The sequence below is a fragment of the Scedosporium apiospermum genome, assembly GCF_000732125.1.
Source record: "Scedosporium apiospermum strain IHEM 14462 chromosome Unknown SEQ_SAPIO_0087, whole genome shotgun sequence".
NCBI lineage: Eukaryota > Fungi > Ascomycota > Sordariomycetes > Microascales > Microascaceae > Scedosporium > Scedosporium apiospermum.
The window spans coordinates 1,092,208-1,113,931 of NW_015971788.1; the positions used below are offsets into that span (position 1 = coordinate 1,092,208).

Genomic DNA, 21,724 nt, shown 5'->3' on the forward strand with positions numbered 1-21,724 from the left:
TTCTTCTTCTCTTCCCAATTCTTCTGTCGTATTACCTCGCTTCGTGCTTCGTCCGAACTCCGAAGTAATACAGCATAGCAGACGCAATGCGATACAGGTTCAAACTTGGAACTGTTGATCATTCTCCTATTTCTCTCAATGTGGCAGGCGAGGGCGCGTCGTTGGCACCTTCCCGCACGAGATACCGCGGCCAAGTGGACTGACCACGCAGTGCGCATTGCCATTGACGCAATCTTTCGGTTATCTCAATGTTGCTATCCATTGGCGAGCTCCAAGCTGTCGTACCGTCTCGCTTACGAGCAGGCATTCCTATAACCTGGAATGCGAATAATAATAATAGTCGATGATAACTTTGGTAAAAGACGGCACCAAGCGAAGCCGTGCCCGCGCAAATGTTTGGAAACGAGATAACTTATCACCGGGCTAATTTTACAGCTGGGCGGCACTTTTCTCCCCAGCACAACGGGTTGTGCCAAAAACCTTGGAACTAGTTCAACCAGCTCATAATAAATACATCCTTGATGCCTCGAGCCTTCGAAGGGAGCAAGCAACATCGGGCGGTGGGTTACATCTCGGTCGACTGGGGTTGCTGGGTAGAGGATTCTCAATGCTCATCGAGCCGGGCAACTTTTCTCTAGCCGCCCGGGGAGAGGAATTGGGATCTTCCTTCTCCTGAACCGTAGTCCTCCAAGTAACTCAGCAAACTATCATGAAAATGAGTGAAATTACCTCGGTGCGGCATCGAGTCCATGTCCATGCTCTCTCTCCCCCAGGCAACATCCCAGATCCCCAATATCAACCACCAAATCGAATTCGCCGCCCCATCTTGTCAATGTCTGGGTGTGGCTTGCCACGCCGATCCCTACTTCGCACTGAAACCATCCACGCCCCCTCCAAGAAAAAAACACCAACACTTTTTCCTCATGGTGTGAGAATGGCAGCTTCGACGTTTCATCCCACGCTTTTTCCCGTCCCATCTCAATAAGCAAGGCACAAAATGCCACGTTCGTGCAGTCGCACTATCGAACGCCCACTGTTCCACAGACAAAAAAGAAAGCGTGCGACGACCACAAACATTCCCTTCTCCTTCATCCCGTCCCTCCCACAAGTCAAACAATGGTCTGCGCTGCTCGCTCCCGCCAGCCCGAAAACGTGTGGTTGCGGAGAGGATTTCCCACGGTAGCATCGTGGGAAGGAGTTGCAGCTCGCCTCAGCCTGTAATCTTTTTCCTTCTACCGAAAAAGCTCATAATCACAGGGGAAGCGAGGGAAAAAGAAGACGTCTGGTGTGCGCGTCATTCTCTTCCCGCCAACCCGAACTTTGGGAATCCTTCAGGATGCAGACGGAAAGGTCGACTGTCCTACAACGTCGCAGCCTGTCCCGTCCCAAAAGCTCGTGGCGAAGGCAGAGGGCAGCTATGACTACGAAGTCGGAGGGAGAGAGTAAGAGCCCTTTCCCTTCGCTGTAGGAGCTGCATCGAGTCGAAATTGGCATCATGGTCTTGATGTAACGGGGGGTTGGTGAGCCACTGATTCGCTTTGGGCTTCCGCCAGCCACCGGTAAACTTTTTTTCTTTTCTTTTTTTCCTCTCTCTGCAGTCCTGCAGTAAGACTGCAAGAGAAGAAACGTGATATTGCGTCCCGCTGCAGGAGAGCTACGAATCCTTCCTTCGATTCCATGCAAGTTATCTAGAAAGGGACTGCGTATCTGTACGAAGTACTAAGCTTGGCCTAGGTTCGGAATCGCACTCCGTATACTTCGTAGGTTTGGTCTTACGAAGTAGGGGAGGCGCAGAGGTCGTCCAAACCATCCCCAGAAAATATCGTGAGAATGGAGTCAATGGGCCGAAGGGCAAAGCAATGCAACCTCTTTCCACTTCGGCCCACGTCTACTCTAGGCCGTCCACCGGTTCCAGAATATGCAAGACATCTCGTTCCAGTCACCGGAGTAGGGAAAGAGCGAAATCGTAAAAGAAAAAAAGGTCCAGCTGGCCGCCCTAGGATAAGGTGAGGTGAGGTGAGGCGAGGCTAAAACCCCGTAATTTTTCTATCCCTTCCCCGGATTCTTTTCGTAAAATGGCACGCGGCAACGAGACTAAGCATGCGGCAGAGTCCGCATGCAAGAGATGCCTAGATCCGGGGGCGTCTGGGGATGGTCTGGGGAAAAATGCCACCTTCGTGGCTTCATAACCCACCGGATGGAGGGAACCGAGTCGATGCCAAGTTTTCCCTATTTCCATCTCCTCGGGCCTGCTTTCTTCTTCTGTCCTGCTTCGAAACTGTAAATGCACGACGCTCGATTTGGTTATGAAAGACAGAGAAAGAGGCGTCGGTCTGGCGCCGATCTGCAATCAGATGTGAGAATCGGAGGCGGATACCGAGGAGCTCAGCGAGATCGTCAATCACATGGGCCGAAAGACAACAACACGGGGATGGAGAATGGGAGTCGGCAGAAATCCCTGTTGGAATGACATTTGCTCCGCCTGCTTGTTACAACCGCTCAACTATCAAAACAAAAGATTATGTCTAAATATTCTAGTAATATCAGTTCAGTTTGGATGCAAATGGATGCCTTGCCCGCTATTAGAAGACAGAAAGAAGAGAAAAATGAGGGCAAAATGAAAGGAGAAGGAGAGTGAAAACAGCAAAAAAAAAAAAAAAAAAGCCACCTAGTAAGTCCCACAATATACGATCAAGATAGAAACTCATCTATCATCAGATCCAGCGTCGCCATCCTCTTCTTCGCCGCCATCTCCATGTTCGTCTTCCCTCCTCCTCTTAATCTTGAAAAGCTCACCCAGGGTATCACTAAGACTCCGAGTCCTCTTCTTCGCTTCATGGTCATCCGGGCGATCGCGGCCCTCCGCCAGCGAACTGCCCTCCTCAACATCTGTTAAGTCTCCAAAGAGCGGCTCCCTCGCACCGCTCCCCCGCCTCTCCTCATGCCCTTCCTCGTCGTCGTCGGAAATGTATAAGCTCGCCCTGATGCTCGACCTGATCCGGCTCAGCGACGTATTGTGCATCATGGGATTGTCCCCATGTCGCCTCAAAGTATCCTTTACCACGGCCGAGACCGTTGAGGATAGGGGAGACGGTGATATCAACGGGCCGTTAAGGTGTCGGTTGTGAAGTTTAGCCGTCGACGGCCTTGGCGTCGGCGTTGTTGGTTGTTGTGTTAGTAATGGTTGTTGTTGTTGTTGCTGTTGTTGGTCGTCAACATATTGTTGAAGGGACCCCGCGCCGCCGTTCCGTGGCGTCGACGGCTCCGTAAAGAGCCTATCCGACGTCGCTGAGTTTTCCCTGGAAAGGCGCGGCATGGCTGGATCTCGTAGCGATTGTGTGTGGTGGGTTGCGCTGATGTCATCATCGTACAATGCGCGCCAGGGATGAGGCGCCGACTGTCCGACGTCGTTCGATGACGACAGTTTGGGTGCTCCCGAAATAGGGGCCCGGAGTGTCGGGACGCCGCTGTCGCGCTGGATGCTGAATGGCTTGACAAAGGCGTCTGTAAAATTAATCCGAGATGATCGAGACGACCGGGATGACCTGCGCGATCGCACAGAGCTGCTGGAGCCGGTCTGGTCTTGCTCGAGGAGCCCAATAGCCTCCTCCGCGTCGTCGAGATCGTGGTAAAATTCCTCGTCATCGTCGTGTCGGGGTGGCCGTCCACTCGTGATTAAGAACACTCCGAAAAAGGTCAAGAGACAACCGCCAACAAACTTGATAGCCCGGGTCACAGTTGTGCTCTCAAAGTCTCGGTAGAGCACAGCGCTACCAATAATAACGCATAGCGTAAACATGACAAATTGAATCGGGATAACCACAGTTGAGTCGTATCGTTGCAACGCCTTGTTTAGATATCGGATTTGCATGATCGCCGTGACAAGAAGAATAAGAAGAAGAGCATACGTCACTGGTGTCGTAAAAGCTCTCCATAGCGTAGAAGAGAGCATGGACGAGACACCCTTAGTAGCTAGTGCAGTGTAGCCACCTAAGTCGGATTTCGATGTTAGTATGAGGGGACTCGGCTTGCAGGATGGCTTCTTCATCTCGAATTCATCAAGAGCCTGAGACTTGGGACTTGCGACATACCAAATAGGCCAACCAGCCCCAGGTCAACTAGAATAGTACGGTTGGCAATTGTGGAGCTCATCCACATCAAGAGTATTATGAGAAAAACTGTCACGGCTAGATAGATTTCGAACTCGAGCGTCGTAATTGCATCCCACACGTCATGAGGATCCAGCTTGGCCTCTTGCTGGCTCGCGCTTAGCACGACCGTCACCACGCCGCCAACAGCAATAACGACGCCCCAGAAATCCCTTTGTCTAAACTTCTCGTTGAACAGCATCGGGGCAATGATGCAGTTGGATATCAAGGCCACCACGCCGAGCGGCGACACGATAGAGGCAGGGGCAAAGCCGTAGGCTAGGAAATTGCCCATCTCGCCCAGCGTAATCAGGACCTGTCCCAACCACCAATACGTAGACTTTAGATACGAGGAGGACGGAGGATCTGATAGCTCGGAGGTGGTCCGCGAGATAGGCGCAGGCCTAGCTTGTGACGGCCGACGAGCACTGGGCCCGTTATCGCCGCTGGGAGGGTCATAATCGACTAGACCGTTCCTCGCAGGTGACTCTGCCGGAGAGCCGTTGCTGTCAAAAGCCCCATAGTACGAAGCGTTGTAAGACGAATGCTTCGCCCGTCGCTCGGCCTGTCTCGCTTGCTCTTTTATCCTGTGGCGTTCGCGATGGAGCCTGATATGTGCATACCTCTGCACGTTAAGGGCCAAGGCGATGAGCACATTGCCGACGATTGCCGTCACGATGCCTATCAGTGAGGACCAATTCCGAAGCTCCTCGTCGGGGGGTTGGTCGTCTGGAGGGTCCGTCAAGGTCGTATTCGAGTATACGCCGGCGAAGCCGCTCGTGAACAGGAGAGCCATCGTGGGCACCGAAAGTCAAGCTCTCGGCGAATTGCCAATCGTAGGCCAGAGAGGAAAGTGCTGCTGGCGAGCTAGGCTCGCGCCGGGTGGCCGGAAACGGCCTGATGGTAGAGTGTCCCTACTCTCACACACAACTCGATAACGGAGAATCGTTTCGCGACTCTAAAAATCCCATCTGGAAGGGATGCGTGGTGCGGGAGGGGGGCGTCGAGGAGCGTAGAAGGATCGGGCCCGCGCAAAGCAAGTTCGGTCAAAGAAGGGGGGGAAATTCGCGCTTGGATTAGCCGACGAGGTCTAGACGGACAAAGAAAATTGTTAAATCGATGTCAGCAGCATTTATCGGTTCGGTGCATGCGGCGGGTTGAAGGCCACGAGGCGATGGCGATATGGGAGAGCCTCTCTGATGCGATAAGGTCGATGACGATGATGAGGTTCTTGCAGGTGGTAATAGTAGTGGGCTTTCTTGGCATTCGTGAGATTTCATGATCGGCCAGCCGGCTTGGTTTGCATCAATGCAGCAGCCCATTTGGTGGTTCCAATTCACCAACGGACGTCAAATGTCAATGAGCCAGGGTCGTATTTTAGCGGTACGAACTACGAAGTACGAACTATTACGAAGTACGAAGTAGTTTTTCCGCCTGGCGGCTTCCCTTTAGGCTTGAGGCGGGACCCTTCTGTGACCAGGCCTAGTTTTGCACCCGGCTGCAGGTGTCCGCCACCCACCAGCTCCAGCAACCGTTCAGCTCCACGGGCTCTTCCACAGGCTGTTCCTTGGGCTGTTCCATGAGACCATGACCTAATATTCCACTCTTCTGCCGGACGCTCCGCCGAAACATTCTGCCAACTTCCATGGATCAGATCCCGCTCAGCACATTCATTGGTATCACGTGAAGTGCTGCCGCCCGACGTCTTATAATCGAGCCATATCTCATGACGACGAGACATCTCGAGTCCCATCAATCCCTCCCATCCCAGAATTGTATTCAGCCTATCCATTCTTTCATATCTATATTTTCTTACGGGAGGAATCATTCTGCGTCTGTTCCCCTGTATTGGCATCTCAGACCAACGATAGCCTCGGAGGCTAACGAGTGTATTAATTCCAAGACAGCGTCTAAGTCAATTGATTATATCAAATATCTGAGTGCCTCTCCCCGCACTCTTCAACCACTTCTTACGAGATTTATCCGACATCACGTCAAACACTTCAGCGAACGACACGTCCTTTCGTTCCATCAACCATGGATGCTCCGGACCAGTTTGCCTGGCTCTTCTGGGCCACTACCTCACCTTACTCCCCTCTTAACCTCCATTATCTACCCCAACCCATTCCTAACGATGCGCCCCTCGAGCTCCAAGATGGCACCTTCACCTTCGAGGACGCTTTCGAAGACCTTCTCCATGTCGTCTCCGGAAGACAGCTCATGGATATAAATCAACGCTACCAAATGCGCAAGATGCTCCGGGAGATGTACCCTGATGGCGAGGACTCCTCCTTCTGGGTCCGGAGATTACATTCACAAAGACTCCTCGACAATAGCAACTTCATACCCTTCTCCCCTCGACCCATCTGGTCGCATGACGTCTGGGATTCTATTCATCGGGAGTTTTCACGCGCCGCGGAGGAGGCAAGGAAATCGGAGGACAGGTGGTTCTCCGACTCGGACTCGAACTCCGAAGGCAAAGATCGGGAATCGAGGCGCTGGCCACGCCACAGCCTCTTCGAGGATCTAGACCGTCTTTTCCACTCAATCGAGAACCAATTCTCGGCTTCGAAGAACAAGGAGAAGGCCGACAAGGCCGAGAAGGGCGAGGAGCCCGATACGTTTGACGACTTGTATTCCTCGCTCTCGTCTGCCTTCTCGCAGGGCGCAAAGTCGCTGAGCACACTAATAAAGCTAGCGCGTGACGGCGTGTCAGAGATCCACAAGAGCAGCTCCCACTCCTCCTCCTGGTCATCCTCCTGGTCATCCTCCTACGATTCCGTCAACGGTAGCCAAAAGGGCGAGAAGGTGGAGGAGAAGGAGGAGTATACGGATGAGTACGGAAATATTCACGTTAAGCGCACGATACGTACACTCGACAAAGAAGGACGGGAAATTGGCAGGGAGGTCCATGTTCGGGTACATAGTCCGCCTCCGGATCGGGAGAAAGAGCAGCCTCGACTCGAGGGATCGAAGCACAACCCGGACGGCCCCGGAGGAAACAATAACACTAAGGACAGCAAGAACGTTTCAGATTCGGACGGAAACTCGGGGTGGTTCTGGAAATAAGGCCTCGGAACTCCGGAATAGATCATCGTGTCTTGCTACTGGTGTCCTTGGATCTGGTTTTGGTTTGGAGTTTTCACCCCCCCTTGCCTGCTCTAACAGATTACAAAATTGGTTCTAAGTCTCCCCTCCACGTCAGATTCAGCATACCACCAATGTATATATCTCCTGTATCACATCTGCAATCGTGTATGACTTTTGAAAGAGTTGAAGCAATGTGTTTTTTTCTAAAGCATGGGGTACTTGTTCTCGATCGTCCAGCCTATTCTATTCCATCAATTTACAAGAAATATCGACGTAGTTTTACTGGAGAGTTCATTTCTGAACACCGACTCCTAAAAGGAGACAAGATATTCTTCCACTTCTTGAAGGAAAACGTATAATGCAATCGATAGAGGAAAAAGAAAACAAGGAAGCAGAATAAAAATAAAAATAGAAAATCAGGAAAAAAAATATTCGGGACCCGCCGTTGCCAGCTTACTAGAAAAATCCCATTACACTCTGGTCCGAACTGGGTTCGAACCGGAGTAACCTCGAGCGCTTTCAACCAGCTGCCAAGAGGGACGGGTATTAAACAGCAGCTTAGCTGGCGAATCCCTTGAGAGCGCCGGGCTTTGTTTGGAGCTATATAGTTAAATCGGGTTCGGATGGGTGGCTCTGGGGGCTCCTTCCTTCGTATTGAGCTCGATGCTAGATACAAGATGCTTCATGACTCCCGCACACAAAAATACCAAACAGCCTTTGCGCACTTTTCCACCACTACAGACAGACTAGCCCCGTGACTTGGCCTTCTTCTTTTTCATCATCCTCTTCCGTGCAATCAACTGCTGCTTTACGTCGTCCTTTCGTTCCTGGTTCCTCTCCTCCTTGCTCTGGCCGCCTTTGGTCCTCTCCTCCCCGTCACCATGCTTTCCCTTTCGCCTGTCAGCTCCTCGAGGTCCTTTCCCTTCCCTCTGTTGCGAATTCTTATTGCTATCAGGCCCAAAAGCTCCTTTTCCGCCGGCCTTGTGAGACTTTGTAGTGGTATTTTTCTCGTGGGGCGGTTGTGTCTTATCGCGGCTCTTGGCCTCCAAGGCCTTCCTCCGGTTAACGACTTGCGCATTCTCAATGGAGAACTCGACAATGAGCCTCTGCTTCTTTCCCCTGTCATCCTGTAGCTGGTAGCCGTTCATGTATCGAAGACCCATGAGAGCACATCGATGAGACCAGAATTCGATGAATCCGTAGCCACGACTCTTGGCGCCCTCTTCCACAGAGGCCTTTGATCCGTCCTTCGTCTCGTAAACCAACTTCACCTGCTTGACGACGCCCTTGTTCTTGAGCTTCCTCTGGTGTTCGGCTTCCCTCTCTTCTTCACCGCCACGGGCGATTTCCTCCTTCGAGAGCGGCTGTCTGCGACCCTCCTTGACATCAACGGCAAATCCGACGATGGCCTTGCGGGCCAGCTCCTTCAGCTCCTTGGTAGTCATATTTCTCGGAATGTTTCGAATGGCAAGACGAGTAAGGCTCAGATGGAGGGTCGGATTGCCCTGGACGAGCTTCTTCCGCTGAGCCAAACTCGCCTCTCGCATCTTGACCTCAGAGGGCGCCAGCAAGTTGTATAGTGGAGACCTCTTGTCAATCATACCTTCGGATAGTAGGAAAAGGCGACGCTTGTCCTTCGCCTTCTTGTCCTCGGGCTCCGCGAAACGGCCGGCTTCGTCCTTGCTCACGGCTTGGGCGACCTGAAGCACCCGGCCTTCGAGCGTGTACTTGCCATTGGGGTCGATGGACTCGTCGTGAAGGATCGAGTGTTTAAGGCTGCCGCCGATGTTGATCGTCTTTGGTTCATGGCGGGGAGCGTTGCGTATGCAGGCCTTGCAGTCCTCCTGCTTGACGAAGCATACAAAGCCTGTCCCAGCAGCTCGGCCAGTAGACTTCTCAATCACGACGCGAGCATATCGGACCGGGCCAAAGTGAGAGAAAAATGATTTGAGTTGTTCATCGGTTGCCGTGTAGGGGAGATTCCTGACGAATACTGTTGAAGAATTGTCCGTCATCAATTGCTTCTTCTTGTTGTCATTGGTTGAGACAGGAGCGCCGCCATCGTCGTCATCCGTGTCCGCATCAGGGTTAGCTTCGTCGTCGGAGTCGTCGGAGTCATCATCATTTTCCGGGTCTGAGTCGATCTCTAGCTCCTCTTCATTCAGGTCTTCCTGATCAGACTCCGATTCAAGGTCATCGATGTGGTTCATCAAAAAGTTGGCTAGATCCTCATCGGCAGTGGGGGTCCTCTCCCTTTCCGAAGCGTTGGGCTTGGCCTTTTCATTGCTGGCCTCGGATTTCTTCTCGTCCTTCTTCTTTTTCCCATCTTTCTTCTCGGGTTCGTCCTCTTCGGCCTGTCCCTCCCAAATATTCTTATCAACGGCCCACTCAACCTCAATAGCTCTGCCATCGACTTCCTTCCCATTAACGGTCTCCTTGGCTTTCTCTGCATGTGCTCTCTTCCGGAACGTAATGAAACCGAAACCTTTCAGCTTCCCGTTCGTATTGGGAAGATCCGCATACTTGATCTTGCCGAAACTTTGAAAGATACGGGCCAACTGCTGCGGCTTCTTGATAGACCATGGCAAATTTCGGATAATTAGCTTGGCGGGACGTCGGGTCTCCTCCAGCATGGCAATTCTCTTCGCTTTTTCGCTATCCACAGGTGGGCCATCGCTTCCCTTTTCACGGTGCCGAGGCTCAGCAATCTCGATCCTAAGTTTCTTTCCTTCCCATTCGACCTTGTCAAGCTTCTCCTTGGCTTCCTTGGCATCATCTGCATCGGCGAATGTGACGAAGCCGTAGCCCCTGGACTCTTTCGTTTTCTGGTCGACGACGACAATGGAGTGCTTCACAGGGTAGTGCTGAGAGAAGAACTCTGTGAGGCTTTCGCTGGTGGCGCCCTGTGGCAGAGACCTCACAAAGAGCGATCGCCGGCCCTCGATTCTCTGCCTCTTCGAGACTCTATCATCATTCTCGGGGATGGTGTCGGCTTTGATGAGCTCTTGAAGAGCTGGGTCTTCGATTTCGGGTTGGTCCCGCTGGCGCTTTCGGGTACTTGGTGAGGGCGCCATCCTGACTAGTGATCAAAAATATTAAGAAAAGAATAGAAGTAATCCGCAACGGCCTCTAGAAATGGGATTAGAGGGGGGAAAAAATCTGGCCAGCTTGCGGTCGGCTTGAGTTGAAGTTCCCTTCAATGGGATCTATGAAATTTCCCCCCACATATTTTCTCAGAAAAAAAAAAAAGGTCGAAGAAATCTCCGATAAGGAATTCTTAGACTTCTTATCGTGATATTGCCGATTATTTTCCGGCTCTAGACAGGCACTCTCCAGGCCGTTGTATCAGAGTGGGGTAGAATATGCATCAAACGAGGCTCCATTCCAAATCTGGAAGTTTGTTGACAAAGCGCGGCGCAAACAATCAAGCTTCGCGTTACTGGCAACATCAACCGTTGATGTATACAATGGCCCCCCCTCAGATCAATCTCAAATTTGACGTCTAAACGATACCATCAACGACGATAACTACCAGCCTACCAGCTCTGGGCATTAGGTAGCACAGTTTTCATAAGGAACAGAAGATACTGTCGACGAATATAGTGAATAATAATCTCGCTGTCAATACTCGTTTCCACAATGCCAGCCCGAGCCTCCACTCGGTCCACGAGAACCTCGACCGCGGCCTCGCGCAAGACATCAGGGGCAGAACCACGAGCGTCCACTGCATCGCGCGCCTCATCCGCAATTGTCGACATTCCCACCGAGACCCCAGAAAATGGATTGCGGCCGAAAGTCGCGGCCATCTTCCGCGACGCGCAGAAGACCACAGTGTCCCACAGAAAGCTGGTAGTCAACCTCCGCAAATTGCAGGAGGCCTGCTGCTACGAACCCGCCAGTTCCAAGAAGCAAACGCCCGGCGATTTCGATGAACAAGATTTCAACGTCGAGTTCGTGCGGTGCGTCTTGAGGATTATGCCAGTCAAGAAGGCCGAGAGCGTAGGAGAGAAAATTGTTAGATTCGTTGGACTCTTCTTACGGCATGCTAGCGACAAGGACAACGAGCTCCTCGGCGACATTGACCAAGACGCGAGTGTTATGCCTGAGACGCCCAGCACGAAACTAACCACCCTCCTTCTTGATACCATCCTCCCACTTCTCACTAGCAAAGACAAGTTTGTGCGGTATCGGTCGACGCAGCTGATATCACACGTCGTCAACTCTCTCGACGCCATTGATGATGAGCTCTTCCAAAGGCTAAGGCACGGTCTGCTTAGGAGAATCCGTGACAAAGAAGCCATGGTCCGCGCACAGGCCGTCCTCGGTCTTGGTCGTCTCGCGGGTAACCAGGGCGACGAATGCGCCAACTCGGATGAGAGCGACGATGACGCAAGCGCCGGCCTCCTAGAAAAGCTCCTAGAAGTTCTCCAGAACGATCCGAGTGCGGACGTGAGGAGGTCGCTTCTCGTGAACCTTCCAATCCTTCCCAGTACTCTTCCTTACCTTCTCGAGCGTGCTCGTGATCAAGATGCGGCTACTCGAAGGGCCGTCTACTCACGCCTTCTCCCCGCCCTTGGTGATTTCCGCCATCTCTCACTCTCCATGAGGGAGAAGCTCCTACGATGGGGCCTGCGCGACCGCGACGAGAATGTGCGCAAGGCCGCTGCAAGGCTGTTCCGGGAAAGGTGGATTGAAGATTGTGCTGGAGTACCACCCGCCGAGAATGGTGTGCAGGAGCCATCGCCACCCAGCTTCGACGGTCTGCTAGAGCTGCTCGAGCGCATCGATGTCGTCAACTCGGCCGTCGAGAATGGCGTTGCGCTTGAGGCTATGAAAGGGTTCTGGGAAGGACGGCCCGACTACCGGGATGCCGTAGCCTTTGACGATAACTTCTGGGAGACATTGTCAGCAGAGTCAGTGTTTATGGCGCGCAGTTTCAACGACTTCTGCCGGAGCGAGGGCAACGGAAAATACGAGAGTCTCGTCGAGGAGAAGCTGCCCGAGGTTACGAAGCTCGCATTCTACCTCGAACGATACATCAACGCTTTGCTCGAAGCATTACGACGCATCGCCAAGGCCGAGGACGTCGAGGAGGAAGAGGAAGAAGACACAGTCGATCAAGAATTCATTGTCGAGCAACTTTTGCATATCGCCCTGACGCTGGATTACTCGGATGAGGTGGGCCGTAGGAAGATGTTTGCACTTCTCCGCCAGACGTTGTCGATCCCAGAGTTGCCCGATGGAATTACCAAGTTGACGGTTGACGTCCTCAGGGACATGTGCTCCCCCGACGCTGCGGGCGAGAGGGAATTCTGCAGCGTCGTCCTCGAAGCCGTCGCGGACGTCCATGACACCATTGTCGATGACCCGCCCATGGACGACGTTGAGGACAGCTTCCACTCGGCCAAATCGGAAGTCAGTAGCGCCAGCACGGTGAACAACAACGGAAGTCGCGCTAAGAGCGTTGAACTGAGTGAAGAGGAAGCCCGAGAGAAGGCCATCAAGGAGATTGTCATCAACATGAAGTGTCTTCACATCGTCCAGTGCATGCTTACCAACGTCGGCGGCAACCTTCAACAGAACGATCATCTTGTATCCATGCTGAATAACTTGGTTGTCCCCGCGGTCAGGAGCCACGAGGCGCCTGTCAGGGAGCGTGGCCTTGTCTGCCTCGGTCTCTGTTCTCTACTGGACAAAGCGCTTGCTGAGGAGAATCTGACGCTGTTCATGCACTTCTTCTCCAAGGGTCATGCGGCGCTTCAGATCACGGCCCTTCATATTCTTACCGACATTCTCAACGTGCACGGCGCGCAACTTCTCACAGCTAACCCGACGCTACTAAAAGTCTACATTCGAGCTCTGAAGTCGGGAACCAAAGCTCCCGAGGTTCAAGCTGCAGCCACTCTTGCCACGTCCAAGCTCCTCCTTGGTCGCATCGTGACAGACCCCGAGGCCTCGGCTGAGCTTCTGAAGACCCTTATCGTGGCCTACTTCGAGCCCTCCACGGCGAGCAATCAGTCCGTCAGGCAGGCCCTCAATTATTTCCTCCCCGTGTTCTGTTACTCCAGGCGAGAGAACCAGGAGCTCATGGGAAGCATTGCTCTCGATGCCATCCACTCCCTGTTCAATGTGCGCGAGGGTCTTGAGGATGATGATGCCGATGTGGACGAGGAGATGGCGAGCTTGACGACCATTGGAGCCTGTCTCGTTGACTGGACAGATCCCCGCAAGTGTTACTCCCCCACCCTCTCGCTCGATAGTGAGAAGAAGCATGTCAATGGCGATGTCCATCTTGACTTCGCCCAGGCTATACTGGACAAGCTCAGCGGAAACATGAGCAGTAAGTTTTCACGTCCTGACCTACCTCTATCAATTACAGATTTACTAAATTTCTTTTGTTCCCCCAACCCAACAGAGGACGAGAAGAAGGTCATCGCCCCCCTCCTCGGCAAGCTCTACATCTCCCCCGCCTCCACAGAAGAAAAGATCCGCGACCTCTACGAAACGGTCGACTCCGCTGTCGACAGCAAACTCCTCACCGACGCCACGAGCCGCAACGCGCTGTACAAGATCCACGTCAGCCTCGGCAAGATCGTCAACACCCTCACCGAGCAGCAGGAGTCCGCGGCCGCGAGACGCCTCAGCCGCTCCGTGTCGGCGTCGGCGTCCGTCTACGGCAGCGAAGACAGGACGGTGCTCTCGGAGGAGAAGACGATCGTTGCAGCGGAGCCGGTGATTAAGGAGGAGGATGTGAGTGGGGAGGTCACGGTTGTTCAGCGGGACGGGGATTCTTTGGTCGATGATTTGCTTACGGATGGGGAGTGATGGAGCTTTTTTTTTTTTTTTTTTTTGCCCCCTTTTGGTTCAGTGTTTGCGTATGGTTTCGTTCTCACGTTTCATGGTCGTTCAGAGTAGAAATGAGGTACTGGGTGGGATTTTCTTATGTGGGATATGGGTGCTGTGAAGACGGGATGCGTTAACGAGTTTTAATGGGTCTGTTGTTTTACATACTTAAATCTTTCAGTTTATGTTTACGATTTTTCCGCCTGCCAAATGAAAGGAGCTCAGTTATCCGGTGCTCAGAGAGCAAGTGAAGGAGGCATCTTACCATAACGAAGATCAATTCCCACCTAATAACCATTGCATATATAACTCAGCCACGGGTGTTACGCAAAAAGAAAATCGTAGGTTTGAAGACCGGCGTATTGTCTATATTATTCTAAAGATCCCGTCCTATCATCCTCTATCCCCCTTGGCTCCGAGTCCCAAGCCAGTACATCACACCTCCAATTATCACATTAACAACAAGATGCTGCCCCAAGCTCCACGCAATGCAATACAAATACTTGGGCGAAAACACCGTCCAAATGAACAAATGCGTCCTTAACACCGTACAAGCCACCATGACGAACAGGACGCTCCACGCCACAAACGCCGTGAGATACGTCACATGCCGCGTGAACGCGTCGGTACTCTCTTCCTCTCTCTGAGAAGTCTTCTCCTCCTTGGGGGAGTCGCCGCCTCTCGAACAAGTGAGGAGTTGTGTCGTCGCAGAGCTCCAGTAGATGGGCGCCGCCCAGTTGCTGATGAAGGTGAGAACGCCGACGGCCACGACGTTGAAGCCGCTGACACCGTTGTAGGCGCTTGAGAGGTCGACGGAGGACATGGCGTTTGTGCCGCCGAAGGCGAAGTAGGACGTATGTTGGAGGAGGAGGGAGGAGATTGTGAGGTCGGGGATGGAGAGGGGGCGGGATTGGAGGAAGCGGAGTTGGAGGGCGTGGAGGAGGAAGAGGGGGATGTTGGTTACGCGGGATTGGGTGAGGGCTATGATGGTGTATAGGTGGTGAAGTAGCTCTAGAAATTGTTCGGTCAGCACGGTTGGAAACAAAAGAGAACGAAAACTCAGACGTACCGAAGCCAATCTTCGCCTGGGGGCCACCTCGAAGACTGTTCACAAGAGCGTACACAGCCATAATCCAGACTTGGTAGAAGACAAGTCTAGCCCGAGTGATAAGCGACAGGTTCGGCAGGGCAGCATACAGGTCAGACATGGGCTCAACCACCAATTCGGGAGAATCCTCATGGGTGAAGGCGAGCTTGAAGCTAAATGCCGTCAGCACAAGGGCAACCACAAACGGCACGGCAATCCAAGTGGGCATAATCTGGGGAAGCCGGCGCAGCAGTCGCGCTTGGAGCCAGATGTACGTGATCATCACCAAGAGCCAGAGGAACTTTGGGTTGGTGGCTATGAAAGTCTTCACGATATCGGGGTTGCCGGCGAATTTCTGGCCTGTCTGGTTCCAGCCTCTGACTAGTCTCGTGGCAGTCATGACCAAGGTGAACCAAATACAGTTTTCGAAACCGCTATGGCTAAAGCGATCTTATTGTCAGCGGGAAGAAATCTTCTTTTTTTTTTGTTGTTGGGGGGGGGGAGGGAGGGACTTAAGTCTCACCTCTTCCTATACTTAGCAACCAGGATACCAATCCACGCTGTAGTCGCCCAGTACCAGAAGTGGTGCTCTTCCTCGACGTAACTGCTGGCGAACATCATAATGCCATATGCGAGGGTGATTGACGCGAAAGGTAATAGAGACCGTTTCTGAGGGCGACCAGACCAAAGCAAGGCTAGCGTTGAGAGAACGCAAGCCACCACAATGATCGCTTCCGCCAAGAATATGTTGCCCATATCGTAGTTACTGGCCATGTTGCTCATGAGATCTTGCGCGTCTCGAAGCCACTATATTCATAAGTCAGTGCGGTCCGGGATACTTGAAATCCGAGTCTCCTACCTCCGTCACCTCACGAATCCATTCGGAGCCTAGTTCTTCATGCGATGATGCAGAAGCAAGCTGTATGTTTATCGAACGCCATTGACAGGCTAGCCTCTGTGCATCATTCCGCACGTCAGCGCAAGGGTTAGATGCCGAGTTGAGGTCAAACAAGTCTTCCCCAAAGGCGGCGGCGGCAACACCGAGGATTTGCCTCGCATTGCGAATCAGAAGTTGGACCTGGTCAGATTCTAAGAGAATACATTAGCCGATAACCCGTCAAGCGGAGAGTAAGATTCGAGATGGCCTACTGTGTTCCCAAAGTGGCAAAAAGTCCGGGATAAAGGCACCAAGGTTATTCTGAGGTACTGGAAAGCCGAGCAATCCTGCGAGGGTTGGAGCTAGATCAGATTGCTCGACGGTCGAGTAGTACTTGAAATCTTCTTTGAAAGGCACGGGTGTCTGCGGACGGGAGGATATGGACCTCAGCTTCGGAGAAATGAAGAGAAGGGCCGGAGACGTCTCTCCGGGAGAGGATGCACCATGGTTTCCGGCATCGTTCATGCCGTGATCTCCGCACACGACGAGTAGCGTGGATGAAAGGTGCTCTTGGCTTTTCATAGCAGTATACAGTTGCTCAACAATACCATCCATCTCGCGTTGTTTCGGGAACATATTTGAGCTAGAAACCACGGCGTTAGTCGCGAGGATCCCAGAAACAGAGTTGAAGAAGCGGAGAACACACCTTCGGGGCCCGGACTTATGGCCAATATGATCTAAACCAAGATAATGGAGGATCATGGTATTCCAATCCTGGTTCTGAAGCTCGCCAGCAATATTCCGAGTCACATTATGGTCAACCTCGGTGTAGTCCTACTCCATGTCAGAAAAACGGAATCCGAGTCAAGCCCGCATAGTATCAAGCGCGACTTACAGCAACGAAAAAGCTAGACGTCCCATCATGCCGATCGAAGGTCTCAGGGAAAAGCTTCAGCCACGTGTCGTCGCCGTAGAGAAGCAGTTTTCCAGTTCCCTTAGCCTTCATCTGCGCAAGCCAAGTATCCTGCGCCGCCAAACTCGACGTCGTGTCGCCCTCATCGATGTTGAGGATGGCGTCGAGGAAGGACGGGATTGAGCCGGTCGTGATGGCCTTGAGCCTAGGCATGGTCACGGTAGGTGACCTTGCGAATGCCGTGAAAGGAATTGCGGCTCCATCTCGGATTAGACTGTAATTGATTCTATATGAGTTTCGTGCTCTTTAGAATTGTCAAGGGAGAAGAGCTCATGCATCTTACTCTTGGGTGTACTCGAAGCCAGAATCCTCGAGATATACAAAATCGCTAGTCAGAAGCGTCAGTTGACCAAAAGGCCTTTAAGAAGCTAAGTGAGCGAAAGGCCAGATTTCTCACCTCCTCAAGGCATCAATAACCATAAAGATGAGCCGATCAAAGGGTGCTTCGGGCACCTTCTCAAACTCTAGTTTCTCATACTGCGCAAGACCAGGGATAAACGGCTTATAAGGAAAGAATCCCCTCGCAAAGATAAGTATCGCCAAAGGGATCAAAATGTTGGCGCCCACAAGAAAGGGTTTCAACAGAAGGCGCGCCATAGCAAACCCAGCGTCGCGGGACACGGCCGTGTTGGCTCACTCTCGGACTCCGAAATGTGCTGGGAACAGCTTGGCGGAAGGCCCAACTAAGGAAAAGAAAAAAAAAAGAATAAACAAAGTAGATCGGACGAGGTTTAATCGCTCTCCATGGCAGGCTTGAGGTGCGAGTTTAATTTTGCCTTCACTCCGGTGAATCCGCCAATCTCACGATCACAATCCAATAAGTCGGAGCCCCCAATCTTAATTGATCCTTGGGCGAGAGTAGTGAAGGTGTTAGTGAGGAGCGCGGTGTCACTGATCTTCACTTGGGAAACTAGACACTTACTTCTATCGTGTCCCTACGCAAGATGATAATTTCTTTACTCACGGGTGACCACGGTCGAGCAACCTTGAGGGACACTTCTTCCAAGAACAACAAGCCACGACTTGGCTTTGGACAGAAGCTCGTTGCTAACACGAGCAAGGAACCCACTTGTCGCAGCTGAGAATGACTTGTCTGTCCTTGTTGTAGTTTAATTAGCGAGAGGTCCAGGCTGTTCCTGCCAAGCATCACGTGATGCACTGTCCCCTGAATTCGGCGCCGACTTGCCGATGCATCGCTACACTCGCTACACTCAGGACATCATCAGGCTCACTCGAACTTCGATTCCCGATTCGGATTCAAAATTGGTCCGTAGTTTTATTTTTTAATTCCTAATCTTCGAATGCCTCTATTTCCATCGTTACCTTTTGCGCCAGAAAAATGTCCTCGGGGTATCTGCAAAACGCTTCAAGCAGGCTCCAACCAAGCCTACAAGGAGCTCCTAAAAAGAAAAAAAAAGGAAACAACGAATTCGACCTAGTGTCCTCCCCCTCCTCGCCTATCCTTGGCTCTTCGCCTCCTTTTATGGCGGCGTCGGCGAGGAAGAAGAGGAGGAGGAGGGGGAGGAAGAGAGGGTATTCCGTTCCTCAGATATGTACCATTCTGAATCTCAGACCGCACCTTCCAATCCAGGGCTACACCCCGAAAGCCATTCCTCCTTCAGAAATGACCATTCGTGGGATAGCCGGATAGACCGCCGAAGTCAGGCTGGTGTCTTTTGGGCGGAGGAGGTGCTGAGTCCTCGTCGTCGGAAGAAAGTGTGAGATCAATCACCGTCGGCGCTGGCCGCTTGGTGCTTGTTCCACCAGACGGCCGTGGCGCCGTGCCCTCTCGAGAATCAACCATAGACGGCGTTCCAATACTAGGTCCGACAGACATGCTTGGAGTGGATGAGGCTTTGATGGCCCTCGCCCCATTTGGCGTTGAAATTTCGGCAATGTCGTCGATTATGTCGAAGCTCGCCGTCGTGCTCTTTCTAGGCGTCGCCCGTTGCGGCCCGGGAATCTTCCATTCCCCATTCGGCTCAATGGTTACCTGCTCCAAATCCCGCGGCGTTTTGGATAGAATGTCCAGGACATATCTATGAGTCCCTTAGCGAGAGTCCTTGTCTCAAAGGTCATGTTAGGTCAAACAGGCATCCACTTACTCATCTACAGCCAGCTGCTCGAACGGCACGGGCCGATTGCAGATTGGGCAAACCCATTGTGGCCCCTGCTCTTGCAACTGAAGGTAGGACGTGGCATCGAAGCATTGCATGTGAGTGCAACCAAGCCCCCTGACGGGCAACTCGAGGTGCATATACGAAAGGGGGCATTTTAAAGACATGACTTGAGAAGTCGTCTCTATTTCCGTATCCTTGGACTTCTCGGCCACTGCGATTCCCCCCAGGTGTTAGTGATAAACAGGCAGCTCAAAAGTGTAAATGGCAATGTGGTCCTGCAAAGTCCTGCGACTCACATTCTCGGAGTGTTGTAGCTTTCGAAATCTTCTGCCCGTTCCTTATCCGGACAACAAGGTCATCGGTCCTAACCGTCTTACACAAGTAAATCGCCAAATAATACGGCTTCCAGAGAAGGTGGTTAGTTGAGGCTAGTTCTTGAGGCCGAACACAAAATCCGAAATAAAAACTGGGAACCGGAGGGGAATTGACAGTGCGCGACATTGTTTCATCGAGCCATTTGGGATTGTGTGCTCTTCTTACCTTAGTCGTCAACGCGTATATTAGCTCCACGTTGTTTGTGTAGTTTGGAAGCAGGCGTAGATGGCTGGTGATGTCAACCGGCCGTGTAGAGCCAGGCTTCTTCTTCAAACCCCGCAAATTCGCCTTCACCTCACCGCCATTCACCTTCAACTCCGACTGATGTGGGAAGGAGATGTCTTGAGTACCATTGGCATCACCGGCACAGAATACCATGACTCGGTACGCCTTGTCGTCTAGACACTGCCGCAGCTCAGGGTGATCCGCAAGCTTGATTGGAACTATGACAGAGTTCCTATGACTGCTCATAGCTACGGATGCATAGGAATCATGCGTTAGTCAAGTGAGATGCAGTTTAGGGTGCGGCGTGAGATGGGAAAGGTTCGTACCGGGACAATTTTTGATTCCGCCAACAAGGCTCCGGATCTCATAAAAGGGGCTTCGGCTGAATGCAAGCTCCATTGACCCAGACGAGCTCGACGCTGGGGTTGGCCTCGCGGCGTAGCTGGGCTGAAATGGTGCTTGATATTGTAGCATCCCTGGGTCGCGATAGCTTGGCTGGCGAACAGGGGGGTTGGGGGCGGGCGGAAGTCGGCTTCCTGTGTTTTGCTCTATATTCTTTCTCAACTCACGCCAACGTGACGTATCCTGTTTGTTATACGTATCCATGATCACTAGCAAGTAGAGAAGATGTGAGAAGTTAAGTCAAGTTCAAGGCATAGAACGAACTCACAATTAATGACCCGAGCCCGTAATTCAGCTTTGACACCGCCACGCGCCTGGCCAAAAGCACCACATATCGCTTGTAACTGACGGTTAAGTAGAGTGTTGGAATTGACGATCTTTATCAATGCGGCAACGTCACTGTTCGATATGCCAGGTTGCGACATGTTTAAAGCTGTCTTGATCGAGGACCCTGAAGAGAGGTCCTTCTCGGTTCCGCGGGGTGGATATTTGTAGGAATCAAGAGGGCTAGGAAGGCGCGAGAGGCTGACGGGGGCACCGTCCTTTGTGCTTGCGAGCAACGAGAAACGAGAACAGGACAGAGGCTAGACACTCTGATGCCTAATTCTGAGACCTGATCGGGCGGAATAGGTCGATGGAAGTGAAAGGGCAGTCAAGGCTGCGAAGGCACGTCCTAGAAAGCCCCTCTGCCCCAACTCCCTTTCAACGCTAAGCCACAGCCACACAAGTCGTGTCCCAAGAGTTGAGAGAGTAAGAGAAGGAGGATGTGTGGATCCGGTGCGCCGCTTGTACCTGCGGTTCGAGGAGACTCGTGTAGCGATAGGAAGGCGCGGGATAAACGGAGGTAAAAGGCATATGCACGAATGGCTGCGTCTTTGAGATCCGGACGGCGATTCAAGACTGAGGTTTTTTGGTGTTCTCTGCTAGGTATTCTCTCGAGGCATAGTTGCGTGAACCTGTTTCTCCGCTGTCAGTTCGTCGGGTCTGTCCCGGATGTGAAGGGCGAGGTGATGGCAAATTCCTTACTATACCCTCAAAAATTCTGTGTGCTCCAATTAGAAGAACTAGGCAGCCGTAGATAGGATGGATTCGGGCGGATGGATGCTGGACGTAGAGAGATCGTGGTCGTGGGATTCTACTCAAGGCGGGTAGTCGAGCAGCCCTGTCGTCGCTTGATGTCACTAGAAGTTGGGCGGTGGATGGCGGCAGAAAATCTAATCCGTGGGAACAAGCACAAGTAACACAAGTACTCTAAAAACCCCCCAACCTCTTTCCCCCTCTTCCATCAACTCTCTTTCTATTGAATAAGTACTTATTCGATTTCCATATTAATTAATTTTCAAATAATATATATTTTCTTCATTGCTTTTTTCGGCGGAAGGTTTTCGGCGGACTCCCGCCTCTTGAGCCCACATTATGCCAATTATTCGCAAGCAACATGGGGATTGATCGCCAACTTCCTGCTAAGGCACCTGCCCGCTAGTCGTGGCCTCCAGCCCAGGCTGCCTGTGAATATTACTATGGTTGGTCGGTCGATCGCTTCGGCGAAGCTGTGTCGCGCACAACAAACTGGCATGGTCGGCC

At 52.2% G+C, this 21,724-nt stretch overlaps 3 protein-coding genes and 3 pseudogenes across 3 annotated transcripts; 2 read left to right on the forward strand and 4 right to left on the reverse strand.

Moving 5' to 3' along the window:
• Window positions 1–2,704: 2,704 nt before the first annotated feature.
• Window positions 2,705–4,944, reverse strand: SAPIO_CDS2987 (Duf803 domain membrane protein; the record flags this gene model as incomplete). Its single annotated transcript, XM_016785878.1, has 2 exons — window positions 2,705–3,990; window positions 4,092–4,944. 2 exons carry the CDS (start codon window positions 4,942–4,944, stop codon window positions 2,705–2,707), a joined length of 2,139 nt encoding a protein of 712 aa, XP_016644660.1.
• Window positions 4,945–6,185: 1,241 nt separating this feature from the next.
• On the forward strand, window positions 6,186–7,217 carry SAPIO_CDS2988 (annotated as a pseudogene; the record flags this gene model as incomplete).
• Window positions 7,218–7,984: 767 nt separating this feature from the next.
• On the reverse strand, window positions 7,985–10,312 carry SAPIO_CDS2989 (annotated as a pseudogene; the record flags this gene model as incomplete).
• Window positions 10,313–10,877: 565 nt separating this feature from the next.
• On the forward strand, window positions 10,878–14,063 carry SAPIO_CDS2990 (Nuclear condensin complex subunit; the record flags this gene model as incomplete). Its single annotated transcript, XM_016785879.1, has 2 exons — window positions 10,878–13,578; window positions 13,654–14,063. The coding sequence occupies 2 exons, from the start codon at window positions 10,878–10,880 to the stop codon at window positions 14,061–14,063; spliced, it is 3,111 nt and encodes a 1,036-aa protein (XP_016644661.1).
• A 206-nt stretch (window positions 14,064–14,269) lies between these two features.
• SAPIO_CDS2991 (uncharacterized protein) lies at window positions 14,270–17,615 on the reverse strand (the record flags this gene model as incomplete). The annotated part of the gene is made up of 11 exons (XM_016785880.1): window positions 14,270–14,284; window positions 14,347–14,368; window positions 14,579–15,092; window positions 15,151–15,608; window positions 15,692–15,975; window positions 16,028–16,257; window positions 16,318–16,688; window positions 16,752–16,879; window positions 16,941–17,232; window positions 17,302–17,346; window positions 17,416–17,615. 11 exons carry the CDS (start codon window positions 17,613–17,615, stop codon window positions 14,270–14,272), a joined length of 2,559 nt encoding a protein of 852 aa, XP_016644662.1.
• Window positions 17,616–18,636: 1,021 nt separating this feature from the next.
• On the reverse strand, window positions 18,637–20,565 carry SAPIO_CDS2992 (annotated as a pseudogene; the record flags this gene model as incomplete).
• Between the last annotated feature and the right edge of the window lie 1,159 nt (window positions 20,566–21,724).